Source organism: Odontomachus brunneus, unplaced genomic scaffold (genome assembly GCF_010583005.1).
Source record: "Odontomachus brunneus isolate Ranch 3 - 2012 unplaced genomic scaffold, Obru_v1 Obru_scaffold_149, whole genome shotgun sequence".
Lineage (NCBI taxonomy): Eukaryota > Metazoa > Arthropoda > Insecta > Hymenoptera > Formicidae > Odontomachus > Odontomachus brunneus.
In genome coordinates, this window is record NW_022639599.1 from 507665 (window position 1) to 524202 (window position 16538).

A 16538-nucleotide genomic window follows, 5' to 3' on the forward strand; every position below is an offset into this window, starting at 1 on the left:
GTCGAACGACCGGTCGAGTTTGCGCACTGGACAAAGTATAACCGGAGTACAAACTTTTTCCGTGTACCTCAGACCAACTTATGTATCGCGGCTGCGGTAGGTCGGCCTTTAAAACCGCTGTAATTTGTCCTTGAGACGAAAGCCAAATCGACACTGCATCAGCGAAAACTACGTCTTTCCGTTCCGCACGCGATCGTTTTTCGGGGTTAAGTCTCGTGATCTTTATCTGTATTGATCCTATTCAATTCTGGATTTCATTCTTGATAACGTGATTCCCGAGAAACGAGAAACCGCATAATGAATTTAGCCCTGAAAGCGTCGTAATTTGATTGATTAATCGTTGATTAAACTCCACAGAGGGAAGGTCCTTGAATTTCATTTTAGGTGGAAGTTTCCTAATTAAGTTTCCCCGTTTTGGGGTAAGACACTGTCTTGATGATATTGCAAGAATTTTTCCTCGAACAAGTGACACGACTCGTGCGCACATTAACCTTCAAGAAAATTTTCTTACGTCACCAGTTATTCGTTGATTGAACGCTGTAATTTGGACACTCAAAATTTTAATGAAACACCCAATGTAGTTAGCTAAGATGTTTGTTAAAACAAATTTTAACGAAGCGGTCAGAAAAATCGATAAGTAAAAGGTAATAGGTGTTAGGCACAATGAATTTTGCAAACAAGATCGAAATCTTCATTGTATATATATTTGTATATATATATATAAATATTATATATAATTATATTTGTATATATATTTGTATATATTTTTATATAGATTTTATCTATTATCTCTATTATTATCTTCACGGAATATATCTATTTTTTATTTAGATTTTATCTATTATCTCTGTTTTCATCTTCACGGAATACATTACTGTAATTTTTCTCTCCGTTCTCTCTTTCTCTTTCTCTCTCTCTCTATTCGTACGTTTCTCGAGGATCTTGAATGACAAAACGAAAGATAGCATCGCAGAGGCACCGCAGAGGTAACATATTCCGCTTTGCGATTAAAGATCCGGGCGGCGCAAAGCGATTTCATAGAAAATACACGGCGGCTCTTCTAACAGTACAGACTTAATCGCGAAACGCGATAGTAGCTGTGGACGCGTGCAACATTCTTTTGCATGCACTTGAAGCGCGTACGCTCGCTCAATTACGAAATCGCGTTACTCGGGGAAAAGTGGAACAAGCAAATGGATTAAAGGAATGTAATACGCTCGCTGCCCGAGGTGTATCGGCGGACTTTACACGCAAACTTCACGAACGCATCGATGCATCCGCCTGATCGAAATGCTCGCGCAAACGTTCGCCACGCTTTCGTTCTTCCGATTACAAGACGTGTTTGCGCGTTTCTGCCCTGTAATCGTTACGATTTGCCGCAACTTGTAAATATTTCCGCTGTCGTGAGCACCGGAACTAAATGAAAACGAGCTGGGAAATATCGACAGAATGAACGATCGCGCGAAACGAGACACGAGTAGGAAACAGGAACGTCTTGCGCGAACGGGTTGAGAGAATTCGCGCGCGTTGTTACTTACATATCATCGATATTTCCTTCCATCAGGATTAATTTAGTATTCAATGACACATATATTGCATTTACATATTTTGCACGTAATTTTTGTAAAGGAGAAAAGATCGAATAATGAGAAACTCCGCGATGGAAGTTCCGCGTTGGAAAAGAAATCTTTCTTTTTGTAGCTCGTGTTTTCTCTGCGATGATCGATATGACTTCTTACTTCTATCACGAGTTACTTGATAAAGTAAGAAAATAATCGTGAGTTATTTCCGCGGCGGTTTAAGATGCAGGACGGCAGCTCGTTCGAGCGTCTACAGGTCGCGTAACACTTTGTAATGCACCGTGGCGGTTCATTTGGGTATTAGGCCATCGTAACGTGTATCCCCGGCTACGAGACGTGAAACTTCGCCTACGGCTAATCGAATCAACCAATCCCGCAGCCTCGAGACGCGGAGCCATGCTTTAATTAGTGCCCAACCTCGACCGCTTAATTCACTCGCTTCGACCTTGAAGGTCTTCCCGTCTTGCCATTAACGCGCGTATCCCCGACTCTGCCGTTCTCGCGTTTCAACGATAAAATCTCCATTAAAAAAGGAGATATATCCACTTCTTTCTCTTCTCTCTGTCCTCTCCTTTTTTTTCTTTTCTCGTCGAATTTCTCGCCGCTTTTGATTACGAGTCGCGGACGTGAAAAGTACGCGGCGAGCCCGGGATAGACGGCGATGTAAAAATTTATTCGCGCTCGCCTTATGCTTATTTCGTCCTTATCTGGACGCCGACACGGCGGAATAAGTGCCGACGAAAGAAAGGATAAAAGAAGAATAAAAGGAAGAAGTGAAAGGAAGAAGGGGGAGGGAAATAGGAGTGCGCGGGTGGAGACGAGGAAGCACGAAGACGCGAAGTAAAGAGAACGATAGGCGGCGAAGGAGAATAGAGAAAGAGGAAGAGAGAGAGGAGGGATGAAGTTGGGAAAAGTCGGGGAGGGGAGCATTAAGACCAGATTGAAAATTGAATTATTAACGAGCGACCTGCCGCCCAGCATGTAAATCATACGGAAATATTACTTTTCTTTCCGAGGGGAAAATGTGCGGCTCGAACGCGAGACGTCATCCGGATGCAGTTTCGCTCTCGCGAGCAATTCTCTCTCTCTCTCTCTCTCTCTCTCTCTCTCTCTCTCTCTTCCTCTTCTCTTTCCGTATTCTTGAATTCTCTTATCGTCCGCTCTCTCTCTCCTCCCTTTTTCTTTGCCTCTTTCGCGCGGGCCACTCCTCGTTGCTTAAGCGAGCCGCGCCGTTCCTGTCTAATTTTGCGTTACGTAACGAGTTATCGTCCCCGTGAGACCCACTCGCGCAAAATGCGGTGCGCATTATGTGTACTGGGTGTTCCCTTATTGCCGCATTTGCTGCACCATAGACCGTGCTGCACGCGTCGACGAATGAATTCTTGAATGCCGTCGGAAATAGAATTCTGAACGCTGTTATTATTCCGAACGGTCTTATTCGCAACGTTAATCATCTCCGAGTCTCGAGACGATCAGATTTCGATGCGACAGGCAGATGTGCTTGAAGGAAAGAAACGAGATCCCGCGAACTGCGCTTGTATTCTTGAAACTCAATTCGCCGGGGATCTCTCTCATTTTAATCACTCACGGGCTCGGACGGTTATCGCCGTGTGAACTCGCGCCGGTGTGTCGCGTCGCCAGATGAACACCGTATATACGGCTGCCGGCTAGGAGCTCATGCCCGTTGTTTTATTCACCCCAGCTGGCTGGCTAGCTAATATACCGCGTTTAATTGAATACTAAATATCTCTCTATCAAGCGGCGCGACGTGATATTTTCGCGAGAGGAACGGCGAGAGACGTGGACATTGCGACGGTGGCCGTAATTTTCTTTTCCCGGCGTCTTCGATAATTCTCGCGGAATCTCTCGCGCATTGTTAGAGCGTGAAAATGCAGCGCACCGCCCGCGACGGCCCGCTTCCAATATCCGCGAGGGCACTGACAGATGCGCCTGTACTGCAGCAAACCCCGACTACGAGCTAGTCACGAACGGCCGGTGCACCAGGCGACACGTTGCAAACGCAGAACGTGGTGAATGGGAGAGTTGGAAAGTTATTCGGGGCGCGTCACCATTACCACCGGTAACACGCCCCTTTTTGCGCCCTAAATCAATTTCTTCTGCAAGACACGCCGATACCTCTCCTTTTTTCTCTTCTTTTTTCCTTTTTTTTTTTTTTTTTTTTTTTTTAATTCGGTCATCTGCAGCGAGCTCACGTTGATTCAATGCGCGGCTTCTTCAAAAAGAAATAATAGCCAAAAATTGTAACGTAACGACACGGGCAAGTTGGAATTTTACAGACATTACGTACATTACAGACATAATGTATATTAGATATATCTCGTGTTGCACATTGGAAAATAATATAACGACAAATTCTCACGGTATTGTACCTGATTTTTTATTTTACTTTTCATATTAATATTGTAGTAGATTTTTTATTTTATTTTTCGTATTAATAATATAGTAAAATAATTTTTGGTATTAATAATGTAGTAAAAATAGTAGAATTCTATTTCATGCGTTAAACTGTTACATTGTCTTCGTGTTGCTTGTTTTGTCTTCTTGAGAAACGATAAAACGTATACAAAAGTGAGCAGCCCGAAGAAAATGGACGCTGTACCTACGTAACTGATACGTACGTCTTGACGCAATGTTTGCAGAGTCATTTTTGCACTCCGCTATTAAGACACGTGAAATTGCACGACTGGTGATCGCTTATATATCGTGACAAAGACAAACGGCATGTGATATATTATTGCGAGAAGCAAAGCGACGAAGTACTTCGCTTTTGTTCCCACTTTCACAATGCGTGGTACTGCACGTCAAAGCTCATTGTTAATGATCACATACATGCTCAGCGAGCATTACACGCGACTCGTTAAACGGTAATAATTTAAACGTGATACTATAAATGTTTCGCGCGCGCGTAATAAATGGTCGTTGCAATCGATGGCCGATTAACGCGTGACGATTGAAGCGCGAGAGGATGACGCTATTAGTCTTTGTTACCTCCTTTTTTTTTCGTCGTTTTAGACGGGCTGATGAAATGTTTGTGCTCCGATGCGGACGCGCGGGCGACGTAGATTGCGAAGCGAGTTACAAATTTCGGCGGTGCATACAGCCCGCGGCAAAAGAGGGAAATCAAAAAATTACACTTTTTTGCGCGCGTCACGTTTTTTTCGATGACATTCGCTCAATCCTCTTCAATCAGAACTGTTATTTCCACTCGCGCGTTTTGATGTTACGCCACAAACATAAAACTTCACCGAGGACGCATGCATCATGGTTTATCAGTATATTAAATCGCTTCGTACGTTTAATGACGACCGGAGGATCGAATGAGGACACGAAGGGCAAACGCTTCTTCTTTTTTTCCACGGGAGACGGAAATAGGGAGTCGCGCTGGTCCGAATAATTAATTAAGCACTTTTAAGCGTCATTTTGTGCACACACACGTATATTCGTGAATGTTATGTACCTTATGAAGTACATGAGTAGCAAAAATCACAATTATTTGCCTCGCGTTGGAAAGCTGTCGAAAGTACACGCCGCTCCGACGGGCACAAGAGAGAATCTCTTTTCCTGACGACGACGGGCGCTTTTCCCGCCGTGACGTTGCGAGTGTGTATACGCGTAACTGTAGAAATAACGATCGTATATTTACGAAACAAAAATACGTAAAAGTCATCGGGTTGCCCGTTCGTCCGAAGGAGAGCCAACGCTCTCGCTCCCGGCCATCGGACGACCAATAAACGGGAGTACAAAATAGTTTGCTTTTTCTTTTTCTCTTTCTTTCTCTCTCTCTCACTCTCTTTTTCTCTTTCTCTCTGTCTCTCTTTCTCCCTCTCCAAGTGAATAACCGCTAAAAACGATCCATCAAACGATATCGCGTAGGAGTATTATGACGTTTAACCGAGTTACGTGTGTGATAGTTACATTAAAATGCCACGGGCATACGAGATGGACGGAGCGAAAATAGCACGAATTCTTTTTATATCGTGGACTTGAAACTCGCGAAATCCATGCAGAATGTAACAAGAATCAAGGAGCGTCTCGTCGCGCGAGACTAAGCTTATTAAACATTAAAATCGTCTGCATGCTATTTTCTCTCACGTCGACGTCGTGTATACAGTATTTATCTCTAGTATGTATTATGGATACGAAGAAGAAGTACGTACACAATACATCGCGTGTATATGCGTTTCATACACGCGGTATATTGTATACGTACAATAAATGTCGAGATGATCGAGATACCTATGTATGGCAAACGAATGTACACTATGTTACAGAGAGAAAGTGGTATACGATAGCTTAGCCGAGGTCGATCTCGCGTTTCGTATTGACAAGCATTTAATCGCGCTTCCGAGACATCCTCGAGAATCGCGTTGTGATATCTTTGCGCGCCGCATAAGAGTTTCATTTCGCGGTATTCCGACATCCTTAATTAAACGGGCAAGCCACACACAGACAAATTTAATTAAAAATCCGGATTCTATACAAAAAATTTCTCATTAAAGTTTCTTAGCTTATCCCTGCAGCTCGCGTTAATAGTCGTTACCTGAAACTTGCCTCACGTGTGACATTCAGATCGGAATCTCAGATCTAGATCTGAATTTTTTAGTTGAATAATATGATATATATGACGTAATATCTGTAATTGTGATTCAACTGAAAAGTTCACAACTCTGAATTCAAATCTTACCTGAGGCAAATCTCAAGTAATGACTATTAATACAGATCTGCACAGAGAAAACACTAAGGATATCATTCGCCTAGATAGTTGCCACGACAAAACGTTATCTTTCAGTTCAATATGCATGCAACATAGCTATAGTAATCATAGTATTCTGGAAGTGGTACATTGGCTTAATTTACTGCCTGTCCATGCATGTTTGAGCGGTACTCTCAGTGATTTACGGTGTAACCAGCCGGATCTCTACGGATCTCTCAGCCATAATATTTGTCTGCATGCCACAATAGAGAAACAGCAATGTTCCTTCGATTGAGGCAACTATATATATGTGAATGTACTAACTGGATATTACGTATCGTAAGAACTATGGCTGTGAGAACTATATGGATTGGCATGTAACAACAGCAACTTTGAATGTCATATCCGCTTGACTCGAAATCATATAAATTTTCTCCCTAATAATCGAATATGAGAATGTAGCATTATCATAGCAGTTTTCTCCGTTTTCTCCGTATAAGATTTAGATCAAGTAGTCATATTGTCGTTTGCGACGTTAACGACTACGGACGTTCGCGCTCTCAAAGTTAACGACTAAATGGAATAGCATGACTCGCACAGTTTCGTCGGGTATGTGTGTGAGGAGTACTACGTAAGTCTATGTTGACGATGATTTAACGCGGAACGCTCGACGGCGGCGAGCCGAGAGATGATTGTCTTCTATTCCGCGTATCTCGGGGATTGTGAAAGCATCCTGGTTGAGCCTCGAAGATCATGGAGCGATCCTGGGACCGGGAGACTCTGTCAAATCGCCCATGCGTTCCGGAGAGCACGCAGAAACTCTCTCCCTCCGCGCGCCGGAAGTTTGATTTTCTCGCGTGTTGCGAAAGTGTTGATCGAGTTTTAGCTTGTCCTTATCGCCTGCCACCTCGATGATGTCCACCTCCTCCTCCTCCTCTTCGCCGTTGAATTAGGGCTGAAAGAGCGGATGCGAAAACGTTAATTCGCCATTAATCTCTCAGCACGACGACCGAGGTCACAATTGGCCCGAAAATCGCATTCCGAGCGAGATATTTTGAAAATGAGAATGTTTGTGGATCGCTAATAATTACGGATTAGCGCATAATGGCTATTGACTGTGTGCTGCGTTGCGGTTAATAAATAACAGCATCGCAAATAACGTCTGTCGGTAATAATCCGCCATGGCTTTAATTAAGGCGAATAAGAGTGGATATTTTTCGTGAAGGATTCCGATTAAACACCATTGTTTTCACGCACGGCTGAAATCAATTATCCCGAAATCGGCAGTATTCCTCGCACGGCACGAAACTAAAAGAGAATATTTCATTGTATGTTTCTAAGCGACAGATACGACGGCTCTTCAGACACGGCGATGAGAGAACAAAAGACGGAGATTTGCGCGGACTTGAGAATCGTCTTGATGTTCTCACAGCCGCGCTTAGGTTGTAGCGATTAAAGTACTTTTATACCACGAACCAGGTCGCTTTTGTTCGTCGTGCTTGCGGCCGGTTGTAAGCAAACGTCGTAACGGGTAAAATCGCTCTCCTCGATCGCGAAATAAGGGTGTGTGTGTATATATATATATATATATATATATATATATATATATATATATATGTATATATATATATATACATATACATATATATACACACACACACAAGAATAAAATACAATATCTCCGAGACGGATGGCTTTTTCCTTATCCACTTTGGAGCTCGCATCGACGGGTAAACCGACGACGTTAAATCCAGCTCTCCGGTAACGTTCCCGTAAAACCAGTTTTACTGAACTTCCTTGCCCACCTAGCGATTTATCGTCGACCTTTACGGCCGGCCCTTACAAGATAATCCGCGTCATGCGAAAAGCCTTGATGCATGGCGGGCATGGCGTTTACATGATAAAGCCACATGAGCCCCCCGTTTCTCTCGTATTTTAAAGGGCCGTTTAAAGTCGCACGAAAATGGTCATTAATTTGGCCGAAACATCGTTAACGAGAATTATTGCCGAGACGGAACGTGCCTCCTCTTACGCGGATCTGCACGCGTTTCGCATCTCATCGATGATGTTGCGGCACAAAGAATAGAAGAACTCTCCAGGGGCCGGTTGTAATTTTCCGGCTAAATTGCTACAGCTCTGTTTTTCAAACTACGAATACGAGAAAAGTAAAGCTCGTCGTCGCGCTTTCGCGATCGCGAAAAAAGATCTCACTGCCGCGGCTAATTATCGTTTGCTGATAATGTGTTTGTCGTTGTAACTAGAAATTTTCTGTTGTGATTAAAACTTTTGCCACTGTTGCTACGTTAATTTCATAGCTAAATATGTGCCTGTTGGCAGGTATTTACATTTGCACGAAAAAAAATATTGCTGGATCAAATTTTCTTGGTTCAATAGCAATGTTGTTGAAACTGATACTCGAGTTGTTAAAACAAATACATTACAAATTGTTTTACTATGTCGGATATTAAATTCAATAACATTGCTATTGAATCAAGAAAATTCGTTTCAACCACGGCGCTGTTGACTAATTCCATTGATTTGACACTATTTTTTTCCATGTAGATATCTATACAGTGAAATTTACTTCTTATAATCCGAGAAGCTATTATAGTGACGCGGCGGAAAAATCACATTTTTGCCAATCTATCCTTTGATATACAGGGTTGGCAAAAAGTCCGGAAACGGTGAAATATCTCGAAAAGGATCAACTGTAGCGAAAAATATGTAAGTAGCAAAGTTGTAGGGCTTAATAAAATGTACCTAATGATGGCTAAAAATTTGACTTTGAGTGGAGGACGAAGGTCATACGAAGGTCAAACTGAATTTTTTAAATTGAACCCCCCACTTTTTATTACATATTCATATAGCTTATTTCAAGGGCTTTCCAAAAACCTATAATAAAGTATTTTTTTATTAGGTATATTTAGAGTTATGTGGCTTGAAAGGATTTTGGTCTTTAACTGTTTCTGTTTCGTAAAAATGTATCACTGTCTTCTGAACGGTGGATTTAGAAATAAAATTGCGATCAGGATATGCAGCATTGAATGTGTAGATCAGTTACTTCTTCGTATGATCTAATATGGTCTCCAAATTTTCGATAAAGAAACAGCATTATCTTTTCTTTATCGGTTAACATTTTTAAAAAAGAAATTTGAAATTGTAGTTGGAAAAAGAAAGGGAAAAGACAAAGAGTAAGATGCGAGAGAGCACGACTCGTTTTTAAAATACAAAGATCGAGAAGCGTTATCGTGAAGCGCGGATATGCGCGAGTTTTGACTGAGTACGTGTGATATTACGTCTTGAATGAATAACCGCATTCGATGCGAGCGAATGAACAACTAGACTGAGAGCCTAAAAAACATAAACACAGGAGAAAAACAAGAATAACTTTGATTTTCGTGTCTCGAGCTAGACGATATGACCGGCTTAGTTGTTCATTCGCTCTCATCGAACGCGGTTATTCATTCACGACGTAATATCACACGTACTCAGTCAAAACTCGCGCATACCCGCGCTTCACGATAACGCTTCTCGATCTTTGTATTTTAAAAACGAGTCGTGCTCTCTCGCATCTTACTCTTTGTCTTTTCCCTTTCTTTTTCCAACTACAATTTCAAATTTCTTTTTTAAAAATGTTAACCGATAAAGAAAAGATAATGCTGTTTCTTTATCGAAAATTTGGAGACCATATTAGATCATACGAAGAAGTAACTGATCTACACATTCAATGCTGCATATCCTGATCGCAATTTTATTTCTAAATCCACCGTTCAGAAGACAGTGATACATTTTTACGAAACAGAAACAGTTAAAGACCAAAATCTTTTAAGCCACATAACTCTAAATATACCTAATAAAAAAATACTTTATTATAGGTTTTTGGAAAACCCTTGAAATAAGCTACAAGAATATGTGATAAAAAGTGGGGTCCAATTTAAAAAATTCAATTTGACCTTCGTATGACCTTCGTCCTCCACCCAAAGTCAAATTTTTAGCCATCATTAGGTACATTTTATTAAGCCCTACAACTTTGCTACTTACATATTTTTCGCTACAGTTGATCCTTTTCGAGATATTTCACCGTTTCCGGGCTTTTTGCCAACCCTGTATACCATTTCAATATATATGACAATTTTCGTTCCTTCCCAAGGGCATTTATTGACAAGCTTAACTTTTAAAAGATCAAGAATAAATCATCTAGTAGAAAATAAAAACTGTTTTTTAATTAATTTCAGATGCCTATAAGACTGGCTTTATTTTGTTATAGAAAGACGTATGAGCTCGTTAGTAATCAAAACTTGAAAATCATAATTTCGTGCAGTCTTGCATGATTATGATCAATTACAATCAGTTCAAAACAGCACCGGCAAAATTCCACACGATAATCCCGTGTAGAGAATATATAACGAGAGCTATCGATAATAATTACCGTTTGCAGTTTAATGGAACTTTCGCGAACTGAACGTGATTCGAATAAATATATTTTCGCTTGTATCTTACTGGGTGCTCGCGCGCATTCGTCTCACCTCTGTCTTCTGGCTCTCCACACTGTTGAGGGCGACCGCTTCGGGAACAGGTTCCTCCTCGACCTTATCCGGAACGCCGAAGACGGTCTTGTACATGAAGGCGGAAAGCAGGGCACCGGCGATTGGGCCGAACCAGTAGACCCAGTGACGCGACCACTGATTGTTCCACAATGCCGGTGCGAATGACCTCGCCGGGTTCATGCTGCAACCGGTATAGGGGCCGATCGTAGTCGCCAGTACGGCCACGGTGAAACCGAATTTGATCGGCGCTGAGTCCGTGTTGTGCTCGTTCCTGATATCCCAGACTGAGCACACGACCAGCATGAGAACGGCGGCGCCGATGGCTTCGAGGAGGAAGCCTTGGATCGCCGACAGGCTGCCGTTTACATCGGTCACGCAGAACATATCGGCCTGATCGATCGAGCCGGATGTCAGGTGCTCCTTCGGCGTTACCACCTGCAAAGGGAATCGTCGTGACGGTGAAGACTGTGGCCGGAATAAGTAAAAATCAGCGTGATTATGCACTCGAAGCTTTCATCCAAGTGTTTGCACCTGCGACTGAGTGGTCAAATCAGACGCGATGGCAATTGAACGTCCGTTCTTTAATCGTGAATCATCTTTTTTCTTCAGTACTCGAATTAGACGAAACGAATGTTGCAGTTCGCTGTTTTTCGCGGCAAGAGGAGAGACGAGAAAAGCGCTTTGGTCCATTTTATATACCACGGTGTCTTTTCATTCAATTAAATCATTTTTTTTCTCTTGGACGAAATTAAAACTGTTATCTTCCGACTCGTATTATTTTCCTCTCGTATTATTTTCCTCTCGCGAGACAAAATAATGCGACGCGTTTCATTGTGCATTAGAAGTGAAACAAATGCTGTGGAAATGTGCACAAATAAAACGAAAAAAGAACATCGTTTATTACTAGCAAAAGCAAATATTTTGGTAAAATTTTCGAGTACAATGATGTTTATTTTTATTTATTCCGCAAAGGATATACGCGTGTTTTTTGAAAGTTATAAATATATTAAACAGCACCTAGGTATGACAATAACAAAGGACATTCGCGAGCGGGTGTTTTTGAAATATACCGTATTTCACCTCTTATTTCAGAAGAAATATTTTCGTTTCTATACACTCCATCGTCATTCGCCGCAAACTTTTGTTTACATGACCGCGTTCATTGGTTGCGTTCCGATATTCACTGCCGGGGTACTGAAAATCTATGCTTCATGTTACGTGTATTATAGATTTCCAGTACTGTCAGTGAACATATCGAAACACGGCCATTGTTTTCACGATGAATATCGAACGTCGACGCGTAGTTTTCCGCGATCAATGAACCTCGAGGAATGCATTTTTTCGTCATGAGGCGGCGAAGGGAGCCCCGCTTGTGCTTTCAAGCATTTCGCTTTGCTCGCACTTATCGGGATATATTGCCGCGCAGAGACGTCTTACTGCACACGAAACAGATACCACGACGGCAAGCCTCTCCTCTGATTACGCGAAAGCGTACGTTATTAATTGGACAACAAACACAACATGCGCTGAATTGCAGATTAAGCAGAGGTCGCGAACCGCGTTTCTCTCTCTCTCTCTCTCTCTCTCTCTCTCTCTCTCTCTCTCTCTCTCTCTCGCTGAGCACTGATACCACCCGGCAGATTCTCGGTTTATTTCGTAACCTGCTGTGTAACCCCGCAAATGTCCCCCGCCCTGCCGTGCTCGACAATCGGCTCGCCAATTGAGATGTCATCGTGCAATGTGTTAATTGATCACATCTTTAATCCGCGTTCTCCCCGCTCTGGCAACACTTGATCTGAATTACGACAGACGCATCGCAAGCCGCCACATGTGCCAATACGACGGGAGCAAAAGTTTTGTTTGCACCGTGAGTATCTCCCTTGTGTGCTCGGATAACTCGGCTTCTTGACCGAGCGTGTATTTCATAATGCACACTTCAATAACGCCATATCGTTAAACGAGCTTCCGTTATATCCGCGAAAGCAAACACTATTATCGCTTGATTAAACAATTCCGAGCGCAACGGTACGTTCTTCAAGCAACAGATGTAAATTTCAGCAAATCTTCAGATCCTACATTTATCTTCGTTAACTTAAGATTTTATTCGACCGCAATTCGCTAACAGTAGTCACTCGCGGATCAACTTGCTTTTCTTTGCTCATATACATAATTAACTGGCTCGACTATTGTACTGTTGTTGTTGCTTACTTTTCATCGGTTTGGCCTTTGTCGCCACGGGATCCCGTGAAAGTAATGTAGTCTACATTATTCGCGATCACAGGGAAAAACGCGACGACCAGCGTAAGCTCGACTTTTCTCAAATTTTCTCAGCTCATAGCGCGGGGAGAATGTACCAATTTAACCGGATTATGCGACGGAAGAATAATTAGATTTTCTTATACCAACCTTCAGCATACCGTAACCCAGAATACCGCCAATCACCTGCGACACGATGTAAATTAAAGCTTCGGGGATGGACTTTTTCCCGAGGACGACAGCGCCCATAGTGACCGCAGGGTTAATGTGAGCTTGACTGATATGACCGATGCACTGAAAACGAAATCGGGGAAAAAACTTTTAATTATGATAATTAGTATGTAACCATCAGAAAATATCTCGTGAGAAATAACTTCCTCTTTTGCCAACGATCCTTTAACGTTACGTCTTATTGAAGTGAATAGACGTTCCATTTTCCCGGGACATTCTCCGTTTTCTACTCTTTGTTCCAGATTTGTTCGAACGCTATCCGGAACGACGATTTGTTCCGAATTTGTTCGGCCAACTCTTTTAAAATGCTTCTGACGAGGAAATATCTTTTCAAGAAAACTCAACTCTAAATACAGTAGCTTCGCTTCTTCTTCTTAATTTCGAGTAAGAATAACAACAGTTTTATTTTAAAGATAATTTCTATTTTTACTGTGCGTAGTACGTGTTCATTGTTGTTAAATTATTTCTCATATGTCGATAAATTAAATATTGTCTAGACATGTATATATGTATTAATATTATAAAAATTAACTCTGAATTGCTCTCAGAGAATCTGAGTTGATATATATTCGCGAAAACAGGGACATTCTATGCACAAACGATTTTTAACAACTTTTTATCTCCCTTTCTCGGCTCCGTTCGACACGTTTATTAAATGTCCCGAATTTGGGACTGGGAAATTTGGTCACCTCAGTTTCATCGATCCAAGCGTCGTGAGACAAATTCAAAATTACAGCGGCGTGGGCGCAGGTTGCGCGCCGTGCGAGAGCTAATGAGATTCACATCGCGCGTCGGAAGAATCCGGGTATCCGCTAACGAACCGCGGCGTAAGCCCGCTAGGTTTCACCAGGTGAGCGCGGTTTGCGAGCGAAAGGCGGCGTATAAATGCGACACGGCGCGGTGAAACGCGGCCTTTAAGCGCTGGACATCACGCGAACCTCCATCCGCGAGTAGTACTTACCAATTTACCGTCGGGTCGACGAATATAATCGAAATAGAAAGCGGAGTAATTTCGATAAATTTCATTTTCGACGTGATGGATCTAGACACGATCGACGCGAGCGAAACACAGACCCGAATAGTTCTTCGGTATTTTAATAGGAACGTGTCGATATCGCCTCGGTATGCGATCTAGTTTTACGAATCTCCGCTTTTATTTAATAAAATGAAAATCACGTGAGTGTGTGTATTTCGGGCACAATTGCGTGCGGGGTTATGTAAATCGTGCAGTCTGCAGTCTCCACGCTCCCGCCATATGGTGCGACGCGATCGCGGTAGTATGTTTCCATCAGACTTCAAACGAACATGACACCACGGTGGCGAGAGAAACGATCGAGCGTGTGGTGGCCGAGGACCTCCGGCCTGCATACTGACCTGAATCACGACCATAACGGCCAGGCCGAAGGTTAGCGTTATTTGCAGATGAGGAGGTACTACGCCGAGGCTACCCACGCATCCCATGCATCCCATAAACACCAGGAGTGCCGTGCCGATCAACTCCGCCAATCCGCAGATCAGATTCCTCTTCATGGTGCCCTCTCCTTGCATCCATTTCTTGAACCCTGAAAGACAAAATGTTCTTTGTTAATGAGACGACAATTCTGGCCGATCCAGCGTCGCGAAGTAGGGTCCAACGTCGGGTCAAAATGATCGTCAAATTCGTCCCAAGAACGAGATACCTTAGTGATACGAGGATACTTTGAAGTATCCCAGATTATGGCATACAAGTATCATAGAAGGATCAAGTTTACATTTCGCTTGAACGAAGCTTCCTCTCGCACTCCTCAGAGATGTTCATCTTGTCGCGGCAATTTCTCTCGGATACCTCTCGCGTGGAAAGGAGTAGGCTGCTGGACCGACCGGTCTTCGATTGCCGTATGGATCCGCTATCTGCGTCGAACCTCGCCTCCTGAGGAATTTCCCGAAGAGGGCCACGAATACACGCAATAGTCACACGGATCGATCCACACTCTTAATCTGTCCAGCAGCCTACTTCACCGACATGAATGCGTTACTTGCCTCTCTCTTTACGTCGATTCCGGTACATTTTGTACAGCGTCACGCCGGCGACTAACGTCACATTACGTGTGCGACTATCACTGACCAAATAGCTTTCACGAAAGGTAGATACCGCGCCGTATCGCCTCTGGCGAACAAGGTCGCAGGCGCGCGCGTCGCGCTATTAAGCAGTTCGTTCTATCGGGGAAAAAGTTTCAATTGTTGAGGTAGACGTTACTTGTTACTGAGCCGAATTAAACGCAAATGGCTAAATCAGCTGATTATATTAGCCGTTGACAGATGTTTAACCATGCGAAACACCGTGACGGGCGACGCCGTGCGACTTCAAAGAGCTTCATGCTTCGAGTATTGCCGCGCTAATTCGCGAGAAACTTACCCCGGCTCGCGAGCTTAATGATGCCTGTGTATTTTCGCGTCTTTCCTATTGAGAAAAGGGAAGGAATGGAAAGTATTGCAAACTACACTACTTTGATTATACCGCGTCTTTCGCGATTTTAATAATTGGAAGATCCAAATGTTTTTGCGAACGTCTTTCTCAGAGGAGAAAAAAGAAACATTCGTAAAGATCAAAGTCTCGCAAACTGTATTTTTTATTTTACGCCGTATCTGTCGCGATTTTAATAATTGAAAGGTTTACAGAAAGAAGAGAATGAGTCTATAATTCTCAGTTGCATTTTAAGTATAAATTCTCAGTTGCATTTTAAGTATAAATTTTCGTATAGGATCCATTTGATACACTGAGAGAAAAATGTATGATATTTGGAACTATAATGGCATAGTAAAAATATTATAGTTAGGAATATAATTTTTATAGTAAATGTTACCATAATATTTGTAATATTTACAATATAAGTATAGTATAACTGACCCGTGTAAAATTTTTACCAAGAATTATAATTATTTGAAATAAAAAATATGGTAAGGTGGCAAATATTGAATGGTAAGAGAAATTAACTATTTTATATAGTCAATACAATTGGAATATTTGGCAAATATAGGTACATGTAACTATATTCCCAAAAGGTGCTTTACCATATATATAGAGTAATAAGATGGTAACTATAAATCTGTGTTCATTCTACTATATCTTCATATTTAGATGAATTATAAATATATATTTAGATAAATTATAAATATATATATATATATATATATATATATATATATATATATATATATATATATATATAT

At 42.1% G+C, this 16538-nt stretch overlaps 1 protein-coding gene across 1 annotated transcript in view; it reads right to left on the reverse strand.

Annotated features, from left to right (window-relative positions):
• Positions 1-3995: 3995 nt before the first annotated feature.
• LOC116850551 overlaps positions 3996-16538 on the reverse strand; it is a 55292-nt gene continuing 42749 nt past the window's right edge. The window contains exons 8-11 of the mRNA XM_032828963.1: positions 14703-14890; positions 13248-13391; positions 10821-11276; positions 3996-7249 (exon numbers count right to left, since the gene is read on the reverse strand). Coding sequence (XP_032684854.1) covers positions 7244-7249; positions 10821-11276; positions 13248-13391; positions 14703-14890 — 794 coding nt within the window. The 3' untranslated portion in view covers positions 3996-7243. The remainder of the gene's footprint in view (positions 7250-10820; positions 11277-13247; positions 13392-14702; positions 14891-16538) is intronic.